Raw genomic sequence first — 17,914 nt, 5'->3', positions numbered from 1 at the left:
AATGAAAAGAATTTTGCAAGTCTAATATTTATTTTCTGTGCCTTTTTCTTCTACCATCCTGTTCGTGTCTTGCCGGAAAGTTTTGTCACTGCATTTGTTGATGTTTCCCAACATCCAGGAGCAAGATGTTAAAACTGTTTCATTAATTTGGCAGGTTCATCAACGCCAGAAGACGTATTGTTCAGCCGATGATAGATGCTTCGAACAGAGCAGGAAAGTCACCGGTTGTCACGGTGTTCAAGTCGAGACGGCGCAAAAACTCGTTAGGACAAGGTCTTCCTTCACCGGGACCAAGATTTGGCCCTCCGGGAGCACCCCCAGGATATTACCCAGATCAGCACCACCCTCCTCCACATCCCAATTACCACATGGATGGTGGAGTCCCACAGCCGCCACATTTTGGACCAAGAGGGTACATCCAAACAGGCGATCCCTCAGTGAGTGGAGTTGGTACAATACCTCCTATGTCAGCTATGTCTGCAGGACCACATTCAATGCACGCTCAAATGCCCGCACACGCCTACAGATCACCTATGCCTCCAACTTCAGTCCACCAGGGTCAGCCCATGTATATTCCTGGTCACCCACATGCTATGATGATGCCCCCACCAGGGCACCCACACGCTCATCCTCATCACCCCGGTCACCCGGGTCATCCTGGACACCCGGGAGCACAGCTTATACCTTCCACACAAACATCGCCCACTTTAATTTCGTCTGAAAATGTGTTGACAATGACACAGCCCGTCATGGACATGCATTCGAGTTAAGGTTGAACGAAAATATGAACAAAGTTTACTGATTTACGCCTGACTTGTTTTGTTTCGCGTTGAACGTCGATAGCCCTTAGTGAAGTATTTTTAGACATACAGAAATATAATATAGAATTATTGATTATATTCGCAGAAAGTTTGTAAAACTTTCGGTTTATGAAGATTTTATAGGAAAAATTCAATGAATAGATATGCCGTGTTATTATAGAGTTCTATTAAACTTGCCCACTGTCGTGTGATGATTCCAGCCTGTACTCTTCCTTTCAAAAAGGACATTTTAGAGAATTTTAGACAATGAAATCAGTTTTTGTATGATTTTAAAAACAGTTTCTTCCAAGAAAGGTGTTAATGTTGATATGATGTACCATATTTGAGTAATGACGACAGTTTCGTAGTATTTTGTTTATATGTGATGCTATTTTGTAAATGCAAATAGATAGCCTTTTAAAATTAATCCAGATATATATATGATCATGATTCAAAATTATGTATTTGTTAATGAGAATTGAAAGAAGAAACATAAATATAATGCTCGCTCAATGCATCGCGAGACTTGTTCTTTTACCGCGTTTTCAGTGCTTTCTTTCTCTTTATAAATAAACAGTCGGGACTTGCCATTGCCACGCCTTTTATCCTGCCATAAACACCCTTAGTTCTAATGATGAGAGATATAAGGGCTCTCTAAACACGATAGACCACTTTCTTTGTGGTCGGATCGTGTTTGCCAACCGTCCAGGCTCCCCTTTTATTCAATGATTCTAACAAACCAACCCACGGAAGAACATATTTGGCACAAGAACCAACGATTCACCCAAGAACAAATCAAAAGCGAAAGAAAATTAATAGAACAGGAAAACCCCTTTGCTTTATAATAATGTGCAATATTCTCAGACTCACTAGAGTAGACAAAAATGCATCGTTTTTGTGAGTAGCAATGACACCAGTCAAAACATTTTGGGAAAGTTGCAGTTGCTACTTGGCAGGATACTCTTCGATTTTGGTTCGTTTAACAATGGTCAATTTTAACAGATATCATTTTTCAAAATAACTTCGCGCAGTAAAAAGTAAACTTACGGATATCAAGTGATCAGTGTGAGCGTTAAGTGATTGTGAAAATAAAGCGATCGCACGGTGCGCCCACAGCAAAGGAAGACCACATTTATGGGCACTAGAAACGGCGTAAGAAGCAGCAGGAAAGCAAGAATATTTGTTTCTTTTTTCTAAGTCTAGAACAATTGCACCTGTAGCTAACCACGATTCACTGTTACAAGTTTGAGAAACTTAGCACGTGAAGCGAGTAGGGAGGGATTGGATAGTAACAGATATTATGCCTGAAGTGACATACGTGACAGCAACCCAAGTGGAACGATTATTAAAGGCAAGCAAATAAGACAGTTCGACTTTTCAATGTACATTTGGGAATAATTGAAAATATAATCGTGACAGCCTCTCCAGAAAACCGTCTGTTTGATTCCATAATACCGGGAGTTGTTTGTCACAGACCTAGCTGTTTTCGTTTTTCGTTATTTGCATCCCAAAGAGACAATGATATTTCCCTACACCAAGAAAACGACGAACTTTTACACAGGAAACTAAAGAATGCGTTTCTAGGCAGAAATAATGTGGCCACAAGTAGGGTGACTTCATGAAGAGGAGGCGGTTTTGCTTCGCAGAGGCCCACAAGTCTTTCAGGTGGAACACTGGTGTTCTAAACTGCCTTCTTCAATTGTTTCACTTAAGAAACGGACACCTTTTATGACTACCAAACAAGAAGACAAAGAAAGGAAATTGCTTTGTTGACAGGCCTCGAACATAATGACAGTCTGTCAAAACGCAACACTTTTGCACTTATTAAAAACGACAATATACCACGCATGAAGGAGTAGAAAGGAAACAGACGGGCACGCAAGCGTTACTTCTCAGCATTAGTAAAAATCAACCTGAAGACTTCTTAACATTTTTAATCATAGAGTTGCCACCACTCTGTTGAACGAATACAGATAAATCAGAAGAATCTTTAAGAGTTCTGCCCACTACTTATTATAATAGCGCTTGAACAAGAATATTATGACAATTAATCAGTTTTGCGTGCAAAATTATTGACCATTATTACCTTGCCGATGTCAGCTCTGACAACTTTCGAGCGACGTGAAAATATTGTTGAAATGTAGAATTTGCGTCGGTGCTTTTAAATGAACGGGAAAACGAACTATAAACAATTAAACATACATTCTCGACGAATGCTGGATCAAGGCACACGAAAACTATACTATTCAAGTATTGCAGGAAATGTTTCCTTTTGTTCGCCAGACAATTATTGTACAAAGTCACTATATGCATGGAGGTTTAGGGGCTTTGTGAATCAGTGGAAACTAGTAAAAACTCCAAGGGCGTGGCTGAATCAGTCCTCTGCGCAGAATAGAAGAAAACTATCTAATTCTTGTTTCCCTTCACCACTCATTAAGCTTTTCGTGAATTTCAACTGCTCTCTAGAAAATGCTCTAGGCTTACGCTAACACGCTCCTTGGCCAAAGCACCTCTTGACAGTTGTGTTCGCTTAAGGCGGGTTGTTTCCCTGGGAAGTAAAAGTTCAGGGTAGTATAACAATGTCCTCGTGCGTGGGGTACCCTAGCGAATGGATGACATACAAAGAACATTGAAAGAAAGTGAACCATGCACGAATTTTCATATGAGAGGCGGAGCTGCAGAACTTTCCACAATTGTAGGATGCTGTTTACGACATTTTGCGACAACTGCACCGTTCCTGAGCCGTGAATGGTTTCTCCTTCCATAATCAATAGACACGACAATAGAAGACACTAAGAAGCCATTTTACAGCCTTCCTAATGCGAAATGAAAACTACAAAAGCCCTTTCACCATTTCAGTGACGGATAAAAATAAAGTCAGGCAAAATATTAGTATCATTTTGCAAGCTTAGCTCTTGGCGCTTTATTTGTTCAGCAATTAACAACCTGTTTTTTTCAAAATCATAAACACGTTTCCCTTCCAGAATAACAGACTTAAGTCCCATAGTGATAGTAAAATGTGGGAATTCCTAGTGTCGAGGCTTGAAATCGGTATTAAAGCATAAAATTTGTATCAAGATATTAAAGTAGAGTTGAGATATCACATCACTAAGTCGCCATCTGTTCAGACAATAAATCCCCTCCTACATGGTACCGCGTGCGATAAAAATGAAAAGCATACCAAAATTTCATTGAGCAGAACTACAGGGAACCAGCTGCGTAATATTGCACCTGTTCCACCAAGGTTTGTCAGTCTGATGGCATGTGGGCTCTGTGAAATAAATGCTGTGTACGCCAAAGTAGTTGCAAATCCATTTTTCTCCAAATTAAACTGCCCAAGTTTCTCTTTTCACTTCTTCATCCGGTAATCCCATCGACGCTTAAACAAACGTTAGGTGTATCTTAACCGATTTGCGAATCCTTTTTAAAAATAAACTTCTTTGTCTGCGTCTTTCTCCGCCCTATATTATTCTTTGAAGATTTGTCGGTTTATCTGAAGAAAGAAATACTTTAAATGTGAAAACAGTGTACGCAGGCCCTTTTATTTCGCTAAAAAACGGTTTTTTTTTGTCGAAACTTGAAACTTCAGAGTGTTCTTGAAAGTTTGTGTGGTGGCATGTCTTGTCTGACGGCACACGGTGCCGGGTTGAAATTGCTTTCGTGCCATTACATTGGCAAATCCTTTCTCCTCCCATGAATAAAAATAGCTTGAATATGTTTTTCAGTTCAATTCTTGTTCTGTACTGTAAAGATTTTTCACAAAGTACGTGGGTGTACTGGGAAACAAATGCATCCAACACGCCATTAACGGTGAGATCGTTTGCCTTCAGGCCCCCAGAAGTAAAAAAAAAAATCATCTCTGTTCACGCGTTCAGCTGATAAACACCAACAAGGCTTTACCAATAACTGAAGCTTTCCTTTACCTTTTGCTTGTCCTGTATCACACGGGAAACGTTCCTGTGCACCTAGTACAAGACAACCACCAGGTGTACGGAAACCAACTTTAATCCACTCATGTAACTTGTCTTCGCGAAATTGACTAAGGAGGGCTGTTTTTCAGTCAGGTTTTAATGAAATGTTTTAACGTCTTAGTTGCTGTTAGCGAAGCTACCTTCGCTTATGGTAAACAGGGAGTATTTTCATGGAACTACATTTACAAATGAATCCCTTTAACGCAGAGATAAAATCAAGGTTTTTACTTTTAATTTGGGTACTGAAAGACTACATTTCACCAGCTTAATGCAAGCTAGTATTGCTGAGCTATTAACAAGCCATCTTTTGAACTGAAAACTGGTGGCGTTGTGGATAAAGGCAAGCGTGGAAACAAACAGTCGACAAAAGAATTAGACGACGTTGAAGAGTCGAGAAGAACAGGGAAAAGAAAATCGGATAATACTATCATAATTGTGGAAGATTTTCTAACGCCAAAATTCTTACATGCCTCTTCCACTTCTCAAATCTTATTTGAACGATTGATTCGTTCTTGGTAGCTTCTGCTCCGGAAGGAAGAGACTGCAAAGGTATGTCTATTCTTTTGCGATAAGGCAAGTACTTTGTAAAGGCTATTTCACTTCCGTTTATCCAAAATTCAATTTTATACATTGTTTAGCGAATACACTGTTCAATAATGAACTTCTTTAAGGTCTACAGTATGCCTTGTCACAGACCCTGGTTCTCTTCGTGCTCGTCGAAAATTTTAAATTGTATTCTTTTTACTCTTTGTAAACGTTTTTGTAATTCTAATTTATATCCCCAGGTCTTTGTCATTATAATTTACATCCCACCTAGCGTTTGACAATGACTGTATCAAGTGAGAAATCGGCAAGCTCTCGACAAACGACTGATTGTCGAGTCTACGAATACACTGAAACATAACGATTTACGGGTCTGATGCCATTAATTTGTACCCGATCCCTTTGGGCCACATAGTGTGTTAATGTTTTTGCACTAGATTAGTTATACTGCTCACTTCTGTTCACTTGAAAGCCCTCGCGTTTTTCTTTGTATATGTACTAACCTCTCATTGAAGTTGAATGCTATCTGCGCGAATGCAAGTTGTGCCACTTCTCTACATTTCATCTTTATTTCTGAGCCAGTCTTAAATAGGCTGCAATGGAATTAGTCACCGAGAGGATCTCAATGTATGTGGTTTCAACACTCTTTACCGTAAAACAAAGCCCTTCACTTATTTCATTAACTCATTAACCTACTTTCACTCAGGTCTTTGGTCATCGAAAATCATACGATTTCCCAACTAAAACCTGATGCTGTTTTCATCCACTTTTGTTTCATAACTATGGGTGATTCTTTCATAAACTAGCTACAGCAGAAAATGAGAAGTGAATAGATTTTTACACATTAGTGTATGCCAATACCTGCCACTATCGAACAAACCACAAATCTCTTGAAAATATACTAGGCTACTTCCTTCTCCAAGAAAACTGAAATCTTGTGAAATTTGTGTCTCGTATTATTTCCTTGTTTTGGGAGAAGTCCGGACTGCAAAACTGTTGAAATAATTTTGGCTTCAGTAATGTCCCACCACACTACATAATAGCTCTCCATTTTTGATGTAATTGGTCTTGTTATAAACGAATTCTGCTCTACTCAGGAAAGCTAAACACAACTTGAAAAACGGAACACACCAATCTGCTCGAATGTTAAACTTTTTAGGTCATATAAGGGCAAGATTTCAAGCATGATTAAAGTTCTTGTTTTACAGTCTTAAATTCGTGAAACGTTTGCTTCGCGCGTCTTGCAGATTCCCCAACTGCCCCAGTCAAAACAAGGACGTTCAATTACAGTGGCCAAGCTATAACACTGTTTCATACAGTTTCTTTTTTCGGTGTCACTACTTCTCAAATGCTCGGAGGGAAATGCTTTCTTGCACTCAAATGCATTTTCGTAGATTTTTTCGACATAAATACCTTGGGGGTTGACGGACACAGGCAACTGTTGTGTAAACTCGACATTCTTTTGGTTGACGGTTACACTGGGTGGCACTGTTGTTATTTTCGAGTATGTTCTAGTTTCAAATTTAACCAGTTTACTCTTTATAGTTGGTCTTTTCAGAACTAGGGCGAATTTGCCTTCTAGGCAGAACACATTTCTAATATGAATAACTGTCAATGTCAAATGTTGCTCCTAAATCAAGATGAAAAGAACTTGAAAGATTATAGTGTAGTATGCCATTGCCTGTTAGCTACCACCGAGATAAAAAACAGAAAGAGCCTTTATAACCTGTGTACAGCGTGTCTTAAGTATAACAATGCATCAGTCTCAACAGTTTTCATTAGATTAACCATTAATGGTACATGGAAAAAAGAAAGAAAGGAAGTCAATAGTCAGGAAGCTAAAACGGTGAAATAGAAAGGACTCCCAGAATGGCGCAAATATTTTTGTAAATCATGTTCACTCATGCATCATGTTTTCCCCGTTTTCACTGCCAAGTGACAAGTGCTTTGACTAAACCACTCCATAGAATGAGGTAGATACTTCTACCAAGCAAGTTGCTTTCCAGACAAGAAACTTTAGAACCTTTTACTGGGTATTTCTTCGACAGAGAGAGAAAAAAAGAAGTGGAGAAAACTGTTTTCAATAGGTTTAACCAACCCCCACATCTAAGTTTGTTTAATTAGTTTTCCGCAAAACATTGCCGTAAGGACCTGGCGTTAAGAAGGTTCCTTAATTATTAATTTACCACGTTTTACACTTTAATTCAAGAGGATACTTGGCAACAGGGTTTCCCCTCTACTCAATCGGCTTGTGATAATTTTGTGACGTGGAAACTTGCATTTCAATGATTTTCTGTTCCTGGGCGTGTTCTTTGTTCCTTGTTGCTTGCTACATCGTTTTCCTCCTAATATATCAATGCGAACAAACACCAAAGGCATTGTTTGTTTCATCGGTCTATACTACTTAAAACTCCTCCCTGTTTTCTGGTTGGTAAACAAACTGTCAAAGGTGAAAACATTAAGACAAAGGTTCCTTGCTAGTCTGGTATCAAGATTCCTTTATTGCAGCAACGTAATCCGATTTACACCCTATCCAAAAAAATAAACTGCACGTCAAGAAACTAACACCAGCTTTATGAGCTTTCTGAAACCCATCGTTCATTGCAGAGGATATTTTTAGTAGCGACGACAAAGTGGGCGTATCACTAATTTCACCAAGGTCACAGGCATGTACCAGATCGACAAAACGAACTAGAAACTATTGTGGTTTATAAGCTATATATAAAAAAACACTATCAGCGACCGATATTCAATATACTGCGAAAAGGCTCATTAACTTGAAGACACGTGTTAAGTCTTAATGAGTGCATTTCGCATGCTGCTGCTTTGCCAAATATATTTTAATTAAAAAATTATATAAAGTAAACATCCCAAGTGCCTTGTCCAGTGCTTTTGACTGTGAAAACCCGTGTGTTTAAACAGTAATTATGCCATGAAAAAAGCAACATATAAGGGAAATAATTTTTATGTTCTAGTACGGAAAGTCTAAACGGAGTATGGGAGGAATGATGTACACTATTCTTACATTTTTGACATAAAATGTAATGAACGTTTACAGCATTAGCGAAACAAAAATGCAGAGATTTTAATGTGTCTGTCGTTCCGCCAAATTAAGCTAACTCATTTTTACATACCAAGGGAAAGAACATTGATAGTGTTGAGACATTCATAGAAACTAGTGTTAAAGATTCTAATAGAGCCTTACAATGGCTGCAATAGACGTGTAGAGCTGTTTGCCTTTATTAGGGAAATTAACTGACAACAACATATAGCGCATGGCGTGTAGGTTTTCCTTAATGTCGCACAGTTCAACGGTGGGGAGTCTCGTTTGTGTGAACACTGTTTTCATGGCTGCAATACGATTGACTATATAAGTTGTTTAGTATTCCCTTGACGTACGCTGGAATCCTTTAAAGAACCCCCAATGGACTGACCGACAAACGGAAAATCAAACAATAATGAAGCATGCTCTAGTGACAAAGGCGGTCAATCGTAGTTCTCCGTGGAATGAGGTTTGGCCACCATAACGAATGACCGAAAAGAACTATCTCTATGAAACCTCCCGAGTCCATCACCAGAACGTAGGAACGTACAAATGTTAAACACATGCCCAGATTGACTACAGATTTTTACGTGTAAATAGCGCACCAAAGGCTCTATTGTTTTGTAAATAATATGTGTATTAGCAAAGTTTCGATTCTAATGTTATAACCACATTAACAGTAGCAGTTTCCAACCCAAAATGGCGCATGTACGCGCAGAGTTTGCTCAAAGATCTTGCCAAGATATTTGAAGATCTTGGAAGATCCTTGCAACAATCTTTACAAGATCGTCCATTAAGGATCTTCCAAAGATCTTTTATGGAAGCTTTACTTCTTCATCCTTATGGATATCTAGATCCTACACGGTTTTTTACCAGGACTGGTTCAAATATAGAAGTATGCCGAGTATCCTAGATCAAGAAAGCGACAACTTCATGATGTTGCGTACTGCAATGTTTTCCCATGGCTGGACATTAAGCAGTGGAGACTTGGAACCTGTGAAATATCGCTGGATGTAGATAAATTGCCCAGTCGTTTGCTTTAGTGGAAAGAGAAAATGTGGGCATTGTCCAGAGGCAGGTAAAAACCATTCTTACACTACTAACCAGCCAGACGTTTGGACCACCATAACATGTGACGAGCTTCTGTTGTAAACATTCTCTTGGCTCTTTAAGGTATAGATCCTTTAGAGGTTATGTAATCCTGCTGCAGAGGGTGACGCCTGAATGTTACTACGCATTTTGATAAAAAAAATGAAGGTAGTATTTAAAGTTGCAAAAACCTCTCGCAAAATTCGTTCACAACGATTACTGTACGAGACCAGGCCAATTATTTTTCTTCCAGGCCCAAGGAACTCCCAAATGGTCTCATCATTAGATGGAATCGAATATCACCAGTGATGGTGAATAAGCAAAGGAAAGAATTCTCGACCCTCAAAGAGTCACTAACTTATGTCTCCTATGATGAAAGAGATTTTATGAGGCGGCAAGGCCAATTAGTTTTCTTCCAGGCCCTAGTTAATCTGATGTCGTGTCAGCATTAGATGCAATCGTGGCATCACCAGCGATGGTGAACAAACAAAGGGAGCAACTCTTGACCCTCAAAGAGCCAGTATTTTAAGACTCCTATGACTACAGAGATGTTACGAGGCGACTAGGACAATTATTTTTCGTCCAGGCCAAAGGAACTCTTATGCAGTGCCACCATTACATCCAGTCTGAGTCGTAGTATAACCAGTGATGGTGAACAAGCAAAGGAAACAATTCTCGATCCTCAAAGAGTTAGTAATTTACATCTCCTATCACTACAGAGGTTTTATGAGGCGGCTAGGCCAATTAGTTTTCTTCCAGGTCTAAGGAAATCTGATGCGGTCTCATCATTAGATGCAGTCGTGGTATCGCCTATGATGGTGAACAAGCAAAGGAAATAATTCTTGACCCTCAGAGTCATTCCCTTGAGCATCTTATGACTGCACAGGGTTATGGGGAGACTAGGCCAATTATTTTACTTCCAGGCCCACGGAAACATCTATGAACAAAGTAAAGAGACCAAGTCCATCAGCTTTTTGTCTTTCTGGTGCATTTTCCAAGCATTTGTTTTTTAATCAATTCTGATCCACCTTAGATCGTTTAAAACAAGCAATGAGACCAACTTTAGTCTGCTCCTTAGTTGGAGTTTCTCAACTCTTCACACTAATACCAAAACCTCCCCTACCATGCATGCTGCCTTAGACTTGGCGGCAGTTCCTAAATTTTGTGACACATTTGTATTTACTAAAAAAAATCTAATATTTACAAACAATTTCTCAGGCTTATTGTGAGGAGTGCAATATAGTTCAAACAAGACATTTCAAAACTACAAAACTTAGCTTACTGCATAACACTACTTGTATCCAAACACACTTACATGAATGCTTCAAACAATACGTCCTTTCGTCCATGTATTGACTCTATAACCTCATTATCTGAGCGCATGAAACTCCAATCCCTGAAATTTTAGGGGTTCCACTGAAATTACCACACTACTTATATATTCATCTTCCTCTAAAATTACCACCAAGTGTCCCAAGCGGCAGGAGGGGGCACTACCATATGGAAAGGTCGGAGATGCTCGTTATCTCGCTTAGGGTGAAGATCACGGATTTTTATCTCACTTAGGGTGTTCAGGACGAAATCAGGAGTTTGATTACGGGCAAGGCATTGAACTAACTGACGGGTTTTGAGGCCGATTTTGCCTGTCTGGTTTGACCATCCAGAGGAAAGTTTTTCTTGTAAAGAAGTTCAGTTCAAAAAGTTACACCCACCTGTGAAACCCAAACAAAAACCCAAACAAAAAACATGAACAAAACTCCTGCGAAATGCCACTATTTTTAGCCGTTAAAGAATCATAAGGGTTGCACTCAAAAACTAATAAAATAAATACTGTCGTGTTTGTTTTAAAGAGGAGTGAAGTAAAGCTGGAGCCCCGCCCAGATTGGTATGCTCCAGGCGGCCGGACAATAGTGTAAACATCTGGAACTTTCTTTGCCTATCTAGGCGACTGACTATCTGAATTGATCAAGTAAACATTTAAATTAGCACTTTTCCTAATACTTAAACACGAGATAAGTACACATTTTTCGACAAACGCGTTCATAGCTTTATGTCAGGCACCACCATAACTCTGAAATTCAAAATGTGCCTGTTTTCAGACGAAGCAAGCTATTGAGCTGAAAAGTTGTTAACAGATATAAATTTACCCCCTGTTATGCCTGATGAGGATAATTACTTTGGTGGCTCTTTAGTTTTAGATTTTAGAAAATGATGACATCACGTGAAACCCAAGAATATCATGCCCAGAAGGATTCAAGTACTTTTTCAATTCATGCCCCACAGCGTGTGTTCAAGAATAGATCCACTACCATTACTATATATACCTGCCAACTACATTTTCTAGAAGAAAAAGTGTCGCAATAACTACCCTGTGTGTGCGACCAGATGCATCCTGACATTAGGGCTTACAAAAGTTCAGAACCTCTTTGGAAATCCTAAGATATGCTCAGATATGGGTACATTCTCTTCGAAGATATTGGCACTCCTGGGCTAAAAATATCAGACATTTGAAGAAGTTGATAAAAATGTTCTGTTTGACTTGGATAACGGAAAGTGTTCCTGGTTGCAATGTGAACGGCCTAGTGCGCCAATACTCAAATTTTAACCCTTTTTAAATTCTTTTGGGCTGTGTCAGTGGGCAAGTTAATCACTTAGCTATTTATCAACTTGGCATTCAGAAAGGTAATTTAACTCTGTGAGGGTCTCTTTTGAGAAGGGTTGGGGATACTTTTAATCAATCACTTAGGGGTGTAAATCACAGATTTCAGTCTCACTTAGGGTGTTCATGATGAAATGTCACTATTTTTGCAATCAAGGTATCTTTTAGAATTGAAAATAGCAGAGGATAACAATTCAAAATAGCCCACAGGCCTGTTTACTTGGTTTTCCTTGTTTGAAGAAATAAATAATATGAAAACTACTGCCATAATTAAAAAAACCTATCTACTAGTATAGGAGAAAGTATTCAATGACACTGTGTATACAATCTTTAAAATCATTGTAGTCTATTGTAGCCTGGCTGTTTTAAAGTGTATCTTTTCGCGGTCAAATAAAACACTAGCCACCCCTAGATTGGTCTCCTTCAGGGATTTAATTCAAATTTTCCAACAGGCATCCCTGACCCTTTCACCTGAGGGGGATAGCTTCTTCCATGCTCTCGGTCAGTGGGAACAATCAAAGAAGGAGGCGGGCAATGAGCGGGGTCTAGGATCAGACCTCATGTGTCGCCTGCTTGCCTTTTTTGATCTCCCACTTCCTGTACCTTCATCTCCCAACTCCGGCCCTTTTATGTCCTGCTCCCATTCCCTTCAAATTAAGAGACCCAAAACACATCCTTGTCATTTAGCTGTGCAATTCTAAGGTATTTCCTTTGTTTTTAGATAATTTGTATTCATTCTTGCTTGTCTTGCTCACCTCTTTAGGCACATGTGACTCATGCCGCTTGATATTTTATGACCTATGACGTAACCACCATAAAAGAGTTTACAATTGCTCTGGAAGTAAGCCTGTTTTCAGCCCAAGTGCGAATCTTCGTTTGCTTATTGTCTCAGATGTCTCAGAAGACACTAAACGCAAGTCAAACAACATATTTGGGTTCTTGATTTGAAAGTATGCTAATACGCTAATAAAAATGACAAACATTAGTGTTTTGCATTTCTCTCCCTTTTCCTGCCCTCTTAGAACTCCTGCTCCCCACCCTTTCCCTTCCCACCTCACGCAGCTTAGCCGTCCCTTATTCTCCCGGGCCTGTGCCTTATTCTCCCCACCTACCTTCTCAAGGGAGTTCCCCCCTAAGAGGAAATTTAACCGCCATGTATACTACAAAAAATGTATACTTAATGCCATGAAGCATTTGCTGAGCTTCACAAACAGACTACTACAGTTTAGTTACCTTTACTTTTTCATCTCCAAGTTGATAAATAGCTAAGTATTGAACCCTCTTTGTCTGTAGCTAGTGTAATTTGTACAATCCTGGGTGTGTAACAACTACTTGTAGTCGGTTGTCATTCTGTAAATTCATTCTGGCCCCTACTCCAACAATCAAGACAGTTCCCGTTTACCCTTTCATCAATAAAAAGTGAGACAGGAAAACCAAGTAAACGTTCGTATGAGCTATGTTGTATTGTTATCCCCTGCTATTTTCAAGTTATAATTTAACCTTGAACAGTTGCCAACGGCCCCATTGCCGTTGTTGAAGGAAGGTTTCCACAACAGTAAAGTGTAAATACCCGGGTAATATCACACAAAAAATACAGTAGATAATAATAATTACCAGAAAGACTCTTTGGCTCCTACAACGTCTCGAGAAGCCTTTTTGACGCACTTTGTGACGAAAAAGCAACCAAAACAATAGAGAATATTCACAGTTCTCACTTGCCGAAATCATTTCACACCTTTGTTGTCAGACGTCTTTTCTTTCCCGCCGAAAAACACTTTTAATAAACGGCTCTCTGATTGGCTATTCTGGTGCGTTCCTAACAAAAGAATAATTTTAATTGGTTGTTTGTCATTTACCGTGTTGCTGTGGTAATCAATCCTTTGAACTGCGGTTTGTGCCTTGGTGCTAAAATATTGAACACAAAAGGAACGAAACCATGTTGTTTTGTTCCGCAATAATACCAAACGGGAAGGACAGCTGAACATTTCACCTCGACGAGATGCTTTCGAGGCAGAGTTCACGGCCTTACACCGTGGGAAGCTTTCGCATGAAACTTGCCTTGTTCGAGCAGTTTATCCAAGAGTTTACTTACGTCGACGAAGAACTCAATCCTGAGGAGAGACAACAGATTTTACAAGCTCGTTTGACAAACGGTAAGAGTATTGAGATTATCAGCATGTACTATCGTATATATCACTGATTAATTTTTTAGCGTGAGTTAATATAGCTAGCGGAATCGGAACGTCGAACGCACGTGGAAGCTGCGAACGAGAGTTTTCGAAGATCTATGTTGTTTTTAAAATCAGGCTTCTAACGTAACTAATCTTATCAATGGTTTTAATTTGTAGGTTATGAGCCTTTTTGCGAAGCGATCCGTAAACTGTTTGGCAACGACGTTAGCACTCAAGACCTCAAGGCCTTGTTTAGGAAGATAGCCTTGAATCCTGATGCTGAAGTGGACTGGAGTGAGGTGAGACTGTGACTTAGATGAGCTTAGATGGCTTATAAGCTTATCATTGCTACATGTGTTACTGTACATACCAGGGCGCCATTTACAGTGGGATCTCTTGAGTTGCTTGACAGACCCATAACACCTTGAAACAATGGCTATTGACTTGATGTTGATCTATTTTGTCGTCGTTAACATACAACTGTAGTCTGAGAGTAGACTTCTCTTCAGTTCCATGCGAATTTATTAACTAGCTGATTTTTACAGCCAAATATTATTGTTTAAAGACTTGGCAACTGTAAATCCAGTATTGTCTGACCCCTTCACAAATTACAATATTGTTTATGTCTCACTTAGTTACACTGTATGAATTATGTAGGCTAAAAGCAAGTCCTCACTAGAAGAATTTATTAAAATATTGTCAGAAGTTTCAGCAACAAAGAGAAAATGTTGCATCGTGGGACTTCATTTTCCTAGATGTATATATGTGACTTCAACTTAATACAGTACAACAAAGTAAGGCTTATTCCAAATGTTGTGCTGCTGCTGTGCCGAACGAAATTCAAGTAGCACGATGTTTGAAACCACTCAGTTTGGTAGGCTGAATTAACTTCGGCACGACTACTTCACACGGCAAGCCTTGCCGTGCCACACAGCAGTAGTGCAACTTGGCTTCAAACAGTGTACTCTTGCATGCCTAACTTTGAAAAATTCATAGCCTGCTGCATTGGCTGCCATTGCTTTCATTATTTAAAATGGTCTTCAGCAAAGCAAACTTCTTCTGATCTTTGGTGCAACTGAATTAAATTTGACATTGAAACCACTGCTGTTCTATTGTCATGCCACTGCCGGGCCAAATTCATTTAAGTTCGGCACAACAGTAGCACAACGTTTGGAATAGGCCTAAATATGATTACCCGTGTTGGTTGGATTTAAGGCGATTTATCTGTAATCAGTACAGCAAGGACAGCAATGTATTGGCTAAAGTGGTGATTCAGGCATTTGAGACTCCCCACCCCCTTGGAATTTCAAACTGACCTTCCATGGGACAAAACTAGTTTTTCACTGGCTGAGTGAAACAAAATAAATGAGCAAATTTTTTTTTCTCATACATCGCTGGCTATAGGTCATGTGATCTGTGGGACAGGTTGTTGATTCTGTTGCATCTGCAATTGCCGACTTTCCCGTCCACCCACCCGAAGATTTTAACTTTTTACACAATGCCAGTATAATGTACAGTAAGCCTTAAACTTTTTTTCATTATTTCCAGTCTCAAATATATGTAGTGGAATTCTATTTGTATTAGCTTTGATTTTGTAATAAAGGTCAAGCAGCAGCTGTCAGCTTGACATGGCTGCCAGTGGTGTGTGAGAAGTATAGATAATATATATTTTATTTTTTGTGGTGCACATTACCATACTTATTAACTCTAAATACACTATTTGTGACCAAATGGGCTTGCCTGGAATGTAGGACATTTAGCCTCCAAGTCAGTTGGCCCCTAGCCTGTTAGTCCCTAACCAGAAGTCAATCAGCCCTCAAAAAACAAAATTTTCTTTTAAATTCAGTAAATAAGTTTATTGCTGAGCGTGTATGTTGATAGAGGAATAGGTTGTATTGTTGAAATGGGCTTTTAAACTACATACAGTGGTCTGCTCAACTATCAAACTTTTCTGGTTGGGAGAGTGACAGAAGAATAATTTACTAATTTTAAAAGAGACATTTTATTTAGGGGCTAATCGACTTAAGGTTGGGGGCTAACAGGCTAGGGGCTTATTGACTTGGGGGCTAAACAACTGGATACGGCTTGCTTCACATCAAGCTACCAAAAGATTACAGACTTTGCATCATGTACATATAACTCTGTCTGTAATCAAACTTGTGATCAGCAAATCAGGCTCCTACTCTACAGAAATCTAATTTTCTTAATCGCTGCAGTCATATGATTAAAGCCAAATTGGATGGATTCCTTTCCCATAAGTTGAAAATCTTTTTTCTTAACTGCGAAACTCAGAAAACCCATGAAAACCAGAAATATCTATGGAATGTTATTGTGTTGCACTCAAGGGAAAAGCAAATTAGGGGTGAGAAAACTAAACCACAAACAGCAGCAGTAATTTGGTTTGCAGTTTGCTCATAAGAGCTAAATTTTATCATGGTTGGTCAGTACATAATTCACCTGTCAAAATCAGATCAAAGTGTTCACAGTTTTTTGACTCACACAGTAACTTTGTCACCAAAAAAACATTACACATGCCTGGTTAATTATAGTTGTGCTGTATCTTTTTCATCACACCTTTTATTATTGTTGTCAAATCTTCTAGCTGTTTGGTATTGGTGGTTCCACTGATGAAGTCCCTGACTTACTGTTAAACGAAGACACATCGTCAGTTATAACCACAAGCAAAAGAAGATCTGTAGGAGAGGCAGGAGGTGAGGACTTGGAAGATTACATATAATGGAGAGGGTGTCCTGGGGTCCATTTTCTTGAAGGTCTCGGAAAGTTTTCACACCTGGAAAGGCATAGCAAAATCTCAAGTCTTATGGTTACGGAGCTATTTTATTCAGTGCACATATTCTTAATATGAACAGAGGTTCCCTTGTTTCAAGAAGTTTCAGGCTTATGCACCCCTCTCTTTTTACATGCATATTAACTAAAAGTGGCTTTGTGGGCCCAAAAAGTTTCCAGGGCTTTCAAGAAACAGGCCCCTGATCTGATGCATTGGATTGAGATGTCTAGGTTCAAACCCTGGCTACAGCTCATTCATTGTGCTCTTTGTCAAGATATGTGACTCTCAAGTTGAATCTCTCTCTTCAAGCCTATAAACTAATGGGTAAAGCTGAATTTGATACCGATAGTAACCTGGTGATAGTCTAGCATCCCATTCGCATCCAGGAGGGAGCAGAAATACATGTAGTGTTAATTTCTTGAATCTGGTTATTGCAACCAGATATACAGTCACTGTAAACATTAGTCTGAAAGCCACTTGGCTTGCATGGAGACTTTACCATAATGTGGTACATACCATATGATGGTTCCCAAAGACAATCGCCTAGGCAAATAGATGTACCTGATGATGTTCTGTATTGTGAGTTCTTTTCACTTGTCCAATGGACTAAATCTTAATTACAACAGGGGGAAATTTACTGAATTTTGATTTGTTGAGATGGAGGATGTACATGTAAGTTCTCTGATCAAGAGCAAAATTTCTCACTTATGATTAGCTGAGTGGCAAAATCACTAGCTTCTATTGGCTGAGCACTCTATTTACTTTTACTCTGAATACTTTGAAATTATGCTGTTAAATTTCTTCGTTATCATAATTTGTTCTTTATGGTAACAAGATTAAACCACTGTAT

General features: G+C 39.2%; 2 protein-coding genes across 8 annotated transcripts in view; both read left to right on the top strand.

Annotated features, from left to right (window-relative positions):
* LOC110069543 (homeobox protein Meis1-like) overlaps positions 1 to 1,337 on the top strand; it is a 39,147-nt gene extending 37,810 nt beyond the window's left edge. For all 6 annotated transcript variants that reach the window (XM_020777071.2, XM_089292857.1, XM_020777072.2 and 3 more), the window contains one exon: positions 155 to 1,337. In XM_020777071.2, the coding sequence (XP_020632730.2) occupies positions 155 to 770 (616 nt within the window). In that variant the 3' untranslated portion in view covers positions 771 to 1,337. The remainder of the gene's footprint in view (positions 1 to 154) is intronic.
* Positions 1,338 to 13,977: 12,640 nt separating this feature from the next.
* LOC110069514 (WD repeat-containing protein 64-like) overlaps positions 13,978 to 17,914 on the top strand; it is a 38,454-nt gene continuing 34,517 nt past the window's right edge. For both annotated transcript variants that reach the window (XM_089290984.1, XM_089290983.1), the window contains exons 1-3: positions 13,978 to 14,258; positions 14,454 to 14,575; positions 16,879 to 16,987. In XM_089290984.1, coding sequence (XP_089147110.1) covers positions 14,105 to 14,258; positions 14,454 to 14,575; positions 16,879 to 16,987 — 385 coding nt within the window. In that variant the 5' untranslated portion in view covers positions 13,978 to 14,104. The remainder of the gene's footprint in view (positions 14,259 to 14,453; positions 14,576 to 16,878; positions 16,988 to 17,914) is intronic.

The sequence above is a fragment of the Orbicella faveolata genome, unplaced genomic scaffold, assembly GCF_042242905.1.
Source record: "Orbicella faveolata isolate gen_17 unplaced genomic scaffold, um_ofav_v1 contig_24, whole genome shotgun sequence".
Taxonomy (NCBI): domain Eukaryota; kingdom Metazoa; phylum Cnidaria; class Anthozoa; order Scleractinia; family Merulinidae; genus Orbicella; species Orbicella faveolata.
Note: the sequence above shows the minus strand (reverse complement) of the source record. Positions and strands in the feature narration are given on the sequence as shown.